General features: G+C 37.4%; 1 protein-coding gene across 1 annotated transcript in view; it reads right to left on the bottom strand.

Annotated features, from left to right (window-relative positions):
- CNTLN (centlein) overlaps nt 1–13,505 on the bottom strand; it is a 275,134-nt gene that overhangs the window by 155,574 nt on the left and 106,055 nt on the right. Inside the window, exon 8 of the mRNA XM_054727420.1 lies at nt 10,093–10,287. Within this exon, the coding sequence (XP_054583395.1) occupies nt 10,093–10,287 (195 nt within the window). The remainder of the gene's footprint in view (nt 1–10,092; nt 10,288–13,505) is intronic.

A 13,505-nucleotide genomic window follows, 5' to 3' on the forward strand; every position in this document is an offset into this window, starting at 1 on the left:
ATAAGAAAAATAGATGATTTCTCAACTCAAAATATAAAAGCCAGCCCTACATGGTTTGGTTCAGTAGATAGAGCATCAGCCTGCAGACTGAAGAGTCCCAGGTTCGATTCCAGTCAAGGGCACATGCCCGGGTTGTGGGCTCAATCCCCAGTAGGGGGCGTGCAGGAAGCAGCCGATCAGTGATTCTCTCTCATCACTGATGTTTCTCTCTCTCTCTCCCTTTCCCTTCATCTCTGAAATCAAATATATATATATATACATACACAATGTATATAATCTTAATTCAAACCAATTGGAAAATTCCATTCAGAAATGAAGGCAGAAAGATACTTTTCAACAAATATAAAATGAGGAATTTCATTGTGAACAGATGCTCACTAGCAGATATACTAAAAGGAGTAATTAATGCAAACGACAAAGGATCCTAGAGGGAAACAAAGAATTTTAGAAAAGAATAAAGAGCACTCAAAAGGATAAAAATTTTCAATGAATAAGGACTTTTTAAATAAGATTAACAATAATATCTTACAGGATAAAAAACATATGTAGGATTAACATGTAAGACAATGATAGCAAAAACAGTTGGGGTAGATACAGGAGTTAGAGTCTTATGAAATTCCTTACATTGTATATTAGTGATAAAAAAAAAATAACTTAGACTGGCCGACATGGCTCAGTGGTTGAGCCTAGACCTATGAACCAAGAGGTCAAGGTTCGATTCCTGGTCTGGGCATATGCCTGGGTTGTGGGCTTGGTCCCCGGTGTGGGGCGTGCAGGAGGCAGCAGATCAAATGATTCTCTCTCATCATTGATCTTTCTCTCTCTCCCTCTCCCTCTCCCTTCCTCTCTGAAATCAACAAAAAATACATTTGAAAAAGAAAAGTCAAATTATACTCTAAAAAGTCAAAGACTGGGTAGTTCTACTTAAATAATGGCTGAGTAGATCCTATTAGATTAAGTAAGTTTCCTGCATTTCACTATTTAAACTGTTAGTAAAATATGAAATCATTTACTGGAAGGTAACACAGAATGATCAAGCACAGGAAGAATCTGATCTTTGAGACAAGATTGAAAAGTCTAAATGAAATGGGAACCTCAGAAGGAGAAGAGAGAGAAGAAACAAGACAAATATTGAGGCAATAATGTCAAAATGTTCTCCAATTTAATAAAAAATAAGGATTTACAAAAACAAGAAGCTCCTCAAACGGCAAGAAGGATGACTACCGGGAAAATCATACTTGGGAACATCATAGTTAAAATGCTTAAACCAAAGGTAAAATATTGGGGGGGGGGGAGTGAGAGAAAATTGACACCTTATACATAAGTTGACAATGAAAGCAAATTCCCCCTGCCTTATCAACAGAAACAGTGAAGTCCAAAGACAGGAAAGTGAAGCTTTAAAATTGCTTTTAAAAAATATATGAAGTTAATTAATCCAAAAGGAGGAAGGAAAAAGGGACAGAGGAATAAAAACAGGACAAACAGAAAACAAATGGTAAGATGATACACCTAAACCAAACAGTATAAATAATTATATGAGATGTAAATGGATTAATACTGCAATGAAAAGGAAGAAATTGTCAGAATGAATAAAAATAGAACCAACTTATGTACACCTTAAATTAAAAAGACACAAATAGGTGATAATTAAAAGGATTGGTGAAGATATGCCATGGGGAATGTAACCATTAGAGAGACTGATTAGCTATATTAATATCAGAAAATTGGATTCAAGTATTTTTGTTCCTTTTTATTGGCTTTATTGGGGTGACACTGGTTAACAAAATTCTACAACACATCACCTGTACACTGTATTGTGTGTTCATCATGTCACAGTCAATCTCTGTCCACTACCATTTATCCCCCCTATACCATGCAATCACCACAATGTTGTCCATGTTGATGAGTTTTTTCTTTTCTGTTCAATCCTTCCACCCATACACTGTCCCAGAATATTATTATAGTTAATAGGGAAATTTTATAATGAAAAAGGTTTTGATTAATCAAAATGACATAAAAATTTTAAGTATGTATGCCCATAATAAGCCAGCTGTATTGTATATGGAGCAAAAATTGAAAAAACTAAAGAGAGAAACAGAAAGATATCCAATCAAACTGGGATATTTTAACACCTCTCCTTAGCAACTGATAGAAAAATTAATTAAAATAACTAAACACAAAAATCATTAAAAACAGAAGATCTCAATACCATCAATAACAATGATAATCAATATTGATATTTAAGGAACACTCAACCCAATAGATGCAGAATACAAATTATTTTCAGGTACACATAGTACATTCACCAAAACCATATGCTGGGCCATACAACAAGTCTCAATAAATTTCAAAATACAGTAATCTTACACACTACCATCTCTGACCACAACAGAAGTACTAGTATATTAGTACTAGCGAATAAAAATAAGATACATAGGAAGAAAATAACCAAATATTTCCAAAGTAAACAATACATTTCCAAATAACTAAAGGGGCAAAATAAAAATCACAAAGGAAATTAGAAAGATTTCTAACTAAATGCTTATTTGTAAAATCGACAACCTGATACTAAAATTTCTATTAAAAAAGCAATGAAGCAAGAATATACAAAGCATTGTTGAAAAAAGGAGTAACTTACACTACCCTCATTTCAAAAGCTACTATAAAGTGACATATATGAGTGAATAATTTTCTGGACCTTATCAGTTCTCCTGATTATTTTGTTAATTATTATGCCAAAACCACACTACCTTGATTTTTTAGGTTTGACAAATGTCTCAAAATCAGGTAGTGTAAGTCCTCCAACACTTTTTTTTTTAAATGAAACTTGATTTTGCTTTTTTAGATCCCTTGTATTTTCCTATAAATTTTAGAATTGGATTGTAAAAACGAAACAAAACAGCCTCCTGGAATTTTAATTGGGATTACATGATAGATCAATTTGGGGAGACTTGACATGTTAAGAATATTGCATTATCTGATTCATGAAATTGTCATAGCTGTCTATTTTTGTATGTTTTTGAATTTTACTCTGCTATGTTTTGTTTTTGTTAGTATATAGCTCTGGTGTATATTTTGTCAAATTCATCCTTGATTATGACATAGGTTTTGATGTTATTATAAATAGTACTCTTTAATTTCTTGTTATTTGTTACTAGTATTTGGAAATACAACTGACTTTTAAAAATTGATGTTGTATCTTGCAACACTGCTAAATTTACATACTATTTCTAGGAGCTTTATCATAGATTTAGTCTGGGGTTTTTTAAGTGGGGTTTCTATACACATGATTATGTTGTCTGTGAATAAAAAAGTCTTACTTCTTTATTTCTAATTGTTATGCTTTTGTTTCTTTCTTTTTGTTGTCAATTTTTCCCATTGATTTTTTTTAGAGAGATTGGAAGGGAGAAAGGGGGAAGGAGACAGATGAAAGAGAGAGAGGAGAGAGAGAGAAAGAGGGATTGAGATTTTTGTGTTTAATTATTTTAATCAGTTGTCAAGGAGAGGTGTTATAATATCAGGTATGTGCCCTTGACCGGGAATCAAATCCTCAACCCTACGTTCTGCAGGCCAACACTCTAACCATTGAACCACACCCACCAGGGCTGTTTCTTGCCTTATGTACTAGCTAGAATCACTATACAATATTGAATAGAACTGACTTGTTCCTTATCTTAGAAGGAAAGCACTCAGTGTTTATTATCAAACAAAAATTATGTCTTAGACTCTTCTATTGAAGTAAAAGAGAATACTTTGCAATTCATGTTAGGACGCCAGCATCACCTTGACATCAAAATCTAACAAGCAACAATCCAGAAAGAAAAGGGATAACCCAATATTCCTCATCATTATAGATGCAAAAACCCTACGCAAAATATTAGTAAATTGCATTCGGCAATATCTCTCTGTATATATAAGCCTAAACGACCATTACAACAGAATGACAGGAACGACCAGTCAACCAGTCGCTATGATGCACACTCAATGCAGGAGCTGCCCCTGGTGGTTAGTGTACTCCCACAGGGGGAGCACCACTCAGCCCGAAGCTGGGCTCAAGGCTGGCAAGTGCAGCTGCGCTGGAGCCTCTCGCTACTCTGCAGCAGCACTACCCAGTGGGGAGCTGCGACAGCAGGCACAGCAGGCCGGGATGAGCATGAGTGGCAGGGCACCTAGCCCCGGTTCGGGCTCCTCCCTGGCCGCCTGCCACTTGGTGCACTGCTACATCCCCCGAGGGGTCCTGGATTGAGAGTGACTGTGTCATAGCTTATAAACTGCTACATCCCACACACAGTTCAACAAGTAAGTTGGCTTCTGTAGTATTTGAAAAAGATATCTGTGGCTGCTTAATCCTAATTCATCAGAACAATCTCCAAACTGTCCACATCCTGTTTATTCTACATGGGGATGAACATGCATTCCTATATATTAGGAACAGTCTCTAAGATTTAAAAATTAAAAAACTGGCAAGACTACTTTAACACTGAAAAAACAAGATGATGCAGCGATGACATGCATGGACTCTGGCTTGCACATTTTGTGGTCAGCCCTGATTCTGACACAACTGGGTGACAAAGCCAATTACTTAACGTCTCTCTGCTTCAGTTTTTCCACCCACAAAATGGGGAAAATGGTACTACTGCCTTAGAAGGATCATGTTATGTACTACTTTTTATAATCAGGGCAAAAAAAAAAAATGTAGCTGCCCATACAACAGCAAGATGCCTTTCATCTGTATGAAAAGTATGGTCATTGGTGCATACAGTGTTCCGGATTGCGAGAGGGATGTCCGACTGCCAGTTTAGGCCCAATCCCCATGGGCTTAAACCAGCAGTCAGACATCCCCGAGTGGCCCTGGATTGCAAGAGGGTGCAGGTCGGGCTTAGAGACCCCCCCACCCCAGTGCACAAATTTTGTGCACCAGGCCCTTAGTATAAAAATAATAAAACATCACAATGAAGTTAGGTTTATTTCAGGAACACAAAATTTAATAATTGAAAATCAACCAATGTAATTCACCATGTTAACAGAATAAATGAGAAAAGCTTAAGTATCATCTTAAAAGATGCATTGAATATACCCAATACCTCTCCATGAAAAAGCTTTCATCAAACTTTGAATAGCCCTAGCTGGTTTGACTCAGTGATTAGAGCATCAGCCTGCAGACTGAAAGGTCCTGGGTTCCATTACGTTCAAGGACATGTGTCTCAGTTGCAGGTTCCTTGTGGCCCAGGTCCTTTGTTGGGTCACGTGCAGGAGGCAACCAATCGATGTGTTTCTCTCACATTGATATTTCTCTATCTTTCCCTCTCTCTTCCACTCTCTTTAAAAAAATCAACGGAAAAATATTCTTGGGTGAGGATTAAAAACAAAACAAAACATACAAAAAACTTTGAATAGATAAGGAACTTCCTGAATGTAATAAAGGGTATATATTTTAAAAATCACATAGCAAACACAGTGTTTAAAGGTGTAACAGTGTAAGGTTGAAAAATAAGCAAAAACAAATTAATAAGAGAAGTCAAAATAGTGTTTATATTTGTGGGGGTAGCTAATAATTAGGAACATCAGGAAAGTTTATTAGACACTGGTAATATTCTATATTTTGAGCTGAGTGGTATTTATATGTATGTGTGCATTTTGTCAAATGTCACTGAGTTATACACTTTAAGATGTGTACAGTTTATTTGTACACTACACTTCAGTAAAATGATTTATAAAAATTTTCATCAGTTCTTTTTCATAAAACCTTATAAATATCCTAAAAGTTATATCTAAGTGCTAAGTCCCAACATAGCCAAAACACTTTAGAGACACTAAAAAAAGTAGGAGTTGACTACCAAATATAAAGACTTATTATGAAGCTATACTAATTAAGACACTATAACATTGCATAGGAATACAGAGAATATAGAACCTAGAAATAAATTCACAAATATACTGAATTTGGATAAATGAGAGAGGCAGCCTAACACTAAAGAAGAAAAAAGGGGGATCATTCAACAGATTGAACTGGAAAAACTGGTTACTATTTAGAGAAACATCAATAAATAAAAATGGGTCCTTACCTTACACTATAGACAAAAGACAATCCTGACTAAATTATGAATATAAATGACATAAGCAAAGCTTTAAAACTCTGAGCAAAATAGAGGTGCAAAAATTTCTGTCTTTGGGGTAGAGAAGGATTTTTAAATGAGATACCAGAGCAGTAACTATAAAAGATTAATTTGTCTAAATTAAAATTAAGAATTTCTGTTCATCAAATGACACTAAAGAAAATGAAAAGATATGCACTGAGATATCTGCTGCACATTTATCATACTACAAATTGATTTCAAGAACATATAATAACTTTCACAATTCCATTTTTAAAATCCAACAAAAGAAGGTTTAAAAGACATAGACATCTTGCATAGGAGGGCACACACTTGGCTACTAATCATCTGAAGTTATGCTTTATCAATGATAAACACATGAAGATAAAAATAAAATAACTTCATACTAATCACTTGTCAACAAACTAAGAAGTCTGATAGTACCAAGTGTTGAGGAGGATGAGAATCAATCATATCTTGTAAACGTTGTTTGGAGTAAAACTGATAAAAATCACTTTAAAAAATAAGTTATCAGTATTTTCTGAAAGTAACTTTTCACACCATAGCCCTAGAATTTTCATTCCTAGGTATATATTCCACAAAAATGCATGTACATGTATACCAAGAATTATGCACATACAAAAATGTCAATTGCAGCATTATTTATAACTAGAGGCCCGGTGCATGAAAATCCGGCCTGCGCCCACTGGGACCCTTCAGTCCGCAGGCTGACGCTCTATCCAATGAGCCAATCCAGCCTGCGCCCACTTGCAGTCTGGGACCCCTCGGGGGATGTCCACCTGCCAGCTTAGGCCCGCTCCCCGAGGGATGGGACCTAAGCTGGCAATCAGATATCCCTCTGGCAGCCCATGAGCCCTCAGGGGATGTCCACATGCCAGTTTACTAGAAGGCCTGCTCCCTGGGGGAGTGGACCTAAGCCATCAGTTGGACATCCTTAGAGCTGCCAAGGAGGCAGGAGAGACTCCCTTCCCCCGCCGCTGCGCTCACAGGCGTCAGCCCAGTTTGTGGCTGAGCAAAGCTCCCCCTGTGGGAAAGCACTGACCACCAGGGGGCAGCTCCTATGTTGAGTGTCTGTCCTCTGGTGGTCAGTGCACATCATAGCAACTGGTCGTTCAGTCCTTAGGGTCAATTTGCATATTACCCTTTTATTATATAGGATAGCCAAAAAACGGAAATAACCCAAATACTCATCTACAAATGAATGTACAAATAGTTAAGATATAATCACATATAATAAAACTAGAGGCCAGGAGCACAAATTCAGTCATGGGTGGGGTCCCTCAGCCTGGCTGGCAATCGGGGCCATCTCAACAAGTCCCTATGGGGGCGAATGGGGCCGGCAGGAGGGACTGCGGGAGGTTGGTCTGCCGTGGGAGGTTGACTGTGGAAGTGCACTGACCACCAGGGGGGAGCTCCTGCATCAAGTGTCTGCCCCCTGGTGTTCAGTGCACATCATAGCAACTGGTCGTTTGGTCATTTGGTCATAATGGCCGCTTAGGCATATATATATATAATCACTAAAAATAAGTGATCAGGCCCTAGCCAGTTTGGCTTAGCGGATAGAGCGTCAGCCTGCGGACTGAAGGGTCCCAGGTTCGAGTCCAGCCAAGGGCATATGCCCAGGTTGTGGGCTCGATCCCCAGTAGGGGGCATGAAGGAGGCAGCTAATCAATGATTCTCTCTCATCATTGATGTTTTTATCTCTCTCCCTCTCCCTTCCTCTCTGAAATCAATAAAGAAATATATATTTTTTAAGTGATCAGTTATACCAAACAACATGGATGAATCTTAATAACATAATGAGCCAAAATTGCCCAACACCAAGTCACAATCCAGTATGATACAATATACAATTTACAATTTCCACATAAATGTATATGTGCTAAAACTTTTTTAAAATAATCAAAATGGCCCTGGCTGGTTTGCCTCAGTGGATAGAACGTCAGCCTGCGGACTAAAGGGTCCCGGGTTCGATTCTAGTCAATGGCACATGCCTGGGTTGCAGGGTCAATCCCCAGTGTGGAGGCAGCCAATCAATGATTCTCTTTTATCATTGATGTTTCTATCTCTCTCTTCCTCTCTGAAATCAATAAAAATATATTTTAAAAACAACATCAAAATGATAAACAGTTTAGTAGTCATGTCTGGTGAGAGAATCAGAGTACCAGATAAGCAAGGAGCATATAAGTAAATATCAGTCATTAGTAATGTTATGTCCTTGGATTAGTTGGTGAGACCAAGGGTGTTTAATATGATAAACAAACAAATTAATTAAATAAATAAAATAGGCCTATTCATATAACATGTGTCATAATACAAATTTTATGATTAATGAAATTCTGTGAATCTGATGTCCAAAATATGCAACCTAAAAAAATACAAATTTAAAATGTATTAGTTAGTAAGACAAAATATGCTAGGTTCAAAAGTTATTGTTCTTCAATTATTAATAAACATTAAAGCACCCAATTACCTGTTTGTGTTAATTCCATTTCTGATCTAAATTCATAAATAGTAAAATTTAAGGAATGGTAGGTGCTTAAAAACACAAATAAATGTATAGGCATAAGATATTTTTTACAATATATATTTAGAGATGAAACTTACCTTAAAGATTATCTAAAAAGAAGTACCAATGAATATTTCCTATATGTCAAACTCTACACTTGTCATCCTATCTAATAAAAGAGTAATATGCAGACTGACCATCACTCCAACACACAAGATGGCTGCCCCCATGTGGTCAAAGATCCTGCCCTCATGTGGACACAAGATGGCCACCACAAAATGGCCAGCGAGGGCAATTGGGAGGGACCAGGTCTGCAAGGGAGGGCAGTTGTGGGCAATCAGGCCAGCAGGGGAGGGCAGTTGGGGTGACTGGGCCTGCAGGGAAGGGCAGTTAGGGGTGACCAGGCCTGCAGGGGAGGGCAGTTGGGGGTGACCGGGCCTGCAGGGGAAGGCAGTTAGAGGTGACCAGGCCTGCAGAGGAGGGCAATTAGGGGCAAACAGGCTGGCAGGGGAGCAGTTAGGTACCAATCAGGCTGTCTGGGGAGTAGTTAAGGGGTGATCAGGCTGGCAGGCAGAAGCAGTTAGGGGCAATCAGGAAGGCAGGTAGGCGAGCAGTTGGGAGCCAGCAGTCCTGGGTTGTGAGAGGGATGTCCGACTGCCCGTTTAGGCCCAATACTGCCTGGTGGGATCGGGCCTAAAAGGGCAGTCGGACATCCCTCGAGGGGTCCCAGATTGGAGAGGGTGCAGGCTGGGCTGAGGGACACCACGCCTCCGTGCACAAATTTCATGTACCGGGCCTCTAGTTAATTATAATACTGATCCTCAAAAACTCTATTACATGGATACCATTAATATCTACATTTTATTTGTGAGGAAACTCTGGCTGAAAGGGTTAAAAGACATTTGTTCAAGTACACCAAGCTCATAGGCAGAGCTATAATTTGATCCCAGGTTTATTTGAATTCTGAACCTACATATTTATCTATACATTTGTACTGCCTCACTTAATAGCACAGGATATAGGTAGAAAGCTCAACTGAACTGTCTAAAATCATGCATCAAGGCAGTGCAGAAATGGGACTAAAAGGTATTAAGTACCATATACCATTATAACAAGTACTTTATGACACTTCCCATCCAATACTCTTTCCATTCTATTAACTCATTCAGTTAAAAAGTCTCAAAATGGCCACGACCTATTAATTTCTCTTCATTAGTGTAAATTATCAAAATGTATAATCACAATAACTATTCCAGACTTAACATGTACATGCATTTCTATATGAATCCATGTTATGTATAATATTCATGTATACAAAGATTATAAAATATAGCACAATAAAAACGATCTGCCACAACTTATTCTCTAATACTTACAAAATTATTTAAAATTTTAGTTTTAGTCAATTGTAGGAGAGGATTTAATATGATATTTCAATGGGTAGCATTTTTAGAAAATGTCTCTCACCTGTTCTGAGTGGTCTGAATCGCTTTCTTGAGGTAAAGAATAAGGTGCTCCTAGTGATTCCTGAAGCTTTTCTTTTAACTTCGCATTTTCTTGCTCTTTTTGAAATAGCTGATCCTGAAGGCTAACAACACTTTGCCGGAGCATAGCTTCACTTGATTTTGTGGTTTCAAAACAAATATGTAACTCATTGTAAAGCTGTTTCAAAAAATACATCCAAATCTATTAATAATCAATTAAAAATATATATTCATGATAGTCCTGCACTCAAATTATTTTAATAGTCTAGGAGAGAAAACAAGATATAAATGTATGGAAAACTAAATGGTATCAAATATCAATATAAAATCACAACTGATATTTAAAAAAGCAATATATATTATTGGCCAGCATAATATAGGAAAATGTACTAAATTTCTAAGGAGGATGGAAGCACTTTTAGCTAGCTATATTAATCTTGGACGGCTCCATAAAAAAAGGACTTGAACTAAGCCATTGGTGGTATTATACAAATGGAATGAAAACAAAAAGTCATTCTAATGGTGGCAGAAATGTGAGAAAATAATGTACAGTGATAGGAAAGGACAGAAAGGGAGCATAAGATATATCAACCTAATTGGACTTAATATGCACATTTAAAAAAAACACACAAAAAACAAGAGTCTTTCATTGAGAGTTCATTAAGATTGACCTTAACTGATATATTCCCATTTAGGATAAATTAGCATCTACTGCTCAAATAGGGGAGGAGGGACAGAAGAAATCGTAAGAGACAAAGTCAGGCAATAAGACTATAGACAGAAGGTAAAGACACCTTGTAGACAGCAGGGAATCATTAAAGACTTTGAACAAAGTGTGATAAAATGAAGCAATGTTCTGAAGGGCATGATATATAACTTTAATTTTTTAACTCAAGGCAACATGCATTAAATTTAAAATTAGAATTTATTAAAACTGTGAGATAGCACATGGTACATAAGTGGCATCAAACAGAGTCATATATGATTACAATGGTAGTCTTCCAATACTCATGAACTTATTTCTGATGAAAATCCTAATTTTTTATTGTGATTTAATGAGACATAATTCATTTTGTGGTAACTGATTTAAATAAAGAATCTATATGTGTATTTGTTGATGAAACTAAGAAAGTAATCCAAGAGCTAAGATTTGTGATCTTGTTATACAGATATATATATGGCTGATAGTGAGATCTCTCTCTCTATATATATATATATGGCTAACAGTAAGATCTTGTAACAAAAGTAAAATCCCCAATGGGAGAATCTCAAAATTATGTAGCTAATACAGTAGGTTCTTAGATGGGGAGAATCTTCCATTAGTTGGCCTTGCTTTATGGAAAGAAACCTAACTATACAAAAGATGGCAGAGTGCTTTTATGTATGTATGCTATACTTTAATTTCTAAAAGTTTACCACCGAAAAAGGCTTGTGAAATCTCTTAGTGCTCTTTCTCAGACATATACTTTGCCATTAAAACAAGTTTCTCCAAACCATTCCTCTGGCATGTAATTAGCTCAATATACTCTGTAAGGAATTGTACCTCTACATTATTATACTTTAAATAATCCATTTCACTTTACAGCCAAAGTCTAAGCAATTTTTATAAAGGAAGGGTTGCCAATATGATCTATAAAGAATTTCAGGACATAAATTTGTACTTTCCTTTCCAATTACCTTTATACCAGGAAGTATGTCCAATGTCCTTTCCACAGCTGATACCTTCAGATATTCTAGGAGGGAAGAGCGAGTAGAAACCTGACAGCTTTGAGGAACAATGAAGGGATCAGAGTGGGCCCTACAGTGACCTACCTGTGCTATGTTGCTGCTTTCATGATTGAGTTCAGGGCAGGAAAAGAAATGCACAAAATCTGGAGACAAGAGCTAAGATGACTTGAAAGATTGAAACTATGACGAGTGAAGGTCTGCCCAAGAACATACAGAATCAAACATTCCATTGAAAGGTTATTTAACCACTTTCTCTTGTTTGTATGCCTTATTAGTACTAAACAGTCTTACCCAATCAGTACAAATTAACATCTTGGGAGGAAAGAAAATAATATTAAAGAATTTATAGATTTCAAGTTATACATCAGTAAAAATATATTTGAAAAAAGAATTTACTCCCTGGCCGGTGTGCTCAGTGGTTAGAGCGACGGCCTGCACACCGATTCCTGGTTAAGGGCATGTACCTGAGTTGCAGGTTTGATCCCTGGCCTGGTCAGGGAGTGTGCAGGAGGCAACCAATCTATGTGTCTCTCTCCCCGATGTTTCTCTTTCTCCCCCTCCCTCCTTCCCTTCCACTCTCTCTAAAAATCAATGGAAAAAATATCCTTGGGTGAGGATTAACCAAAAAATAATAAATAAAATATACAAATAAATAAGAATTTACAGATTTTGAATATTTGAGAATATCGTGAACGTTGATAAGTACTGACAAAGAAAGAACTCCTCATTTCCCTCCATTTGCCCAAGGTGCAGGCATGATGATAATGTACGATCAGGACTGAGAATCAATTTACTTCCTTTGGTGCCAAGGAAAGTTATATGTTTCTCTTTTTAAAAAAATATATTTTTATTGATTTCAGAGAGGAAGGAAGAGGGAGAGGGAGAGAGAGAGAGAGAGAGAGAGAGAGAGAGAGAGAGAGAGAGAGACATCCATGATGAGAGAATCTTGGATTGGCTGCCTCCTGCAAGTCCCCCACTGGGGATCGAGCCCACAACCTGGGCATGTGCCCTTGACCGGAATCGAACCTGGGACCTTTCAGTTCGCAGGACAATGCTCTATCCACTGAGCCAAACCAGCTAGGGCGTATATGTTTCTCCTGAGTGTCGTGTCTTGAGATCTTCCTTCGCAGATATAAGGCTCTGTGCCTAATCATTTATGGAAGAAGGCTCTATCTTAATGTCTTTTACCCCTCTCTTCTCTCTTCTGTCTTGTTTCCATAAAAATGAAGATTAACAGCAATCTTCTTGTGTTCTCTACTTTGCTCTCTCGGCCATGCAGCTTATGCAGTTGTACTCTTTCCTATTCAGAAGTTGCTCTGGCTTGATCTGATATCACTGAGTAGGCAACTCTAGACACAGGCAAGCTCTGTCTTTCTCTGAAAATATCCATCTTTCCAAGCAACAGGTAAAAAAGAACTGAGAAAGCCTGGAATAGATGATCTAGACCTAGACCAACCCTGCTCCAGGAATTAGGACAAAATCTCTCTTTTTCCTTATTCATATTCCAATGTACATCTCCTACTTGCATATTTTCTTTGATACCTGCATGGGCTTCACTTATTTAATAGGAATAAGACCACTCAGTTGTGAACTTAGAGTAAAGAATGCAAAGACAGCCTTTAGCAATTTTTAATTCTAGACCCACTCTACCAGTAAATTTGGCTTAAA

This window comes from Eptesicus fuscus, chromosome 15 (genome assembly GCF_027574615.1).
Source record: "Eptesicus fuscus isolate TK198812 chromosome 15, DD_ASM_mEF_20220401, whole genome shotgun sequence".
NCBI classification, from domain to species: domain Eukaryota; kingdom Metazoa; phylum Chordata; class Mammalia; order Chiroptera; family Vespertilionidae; genus Eptesicus; species Eptesicus fuscus.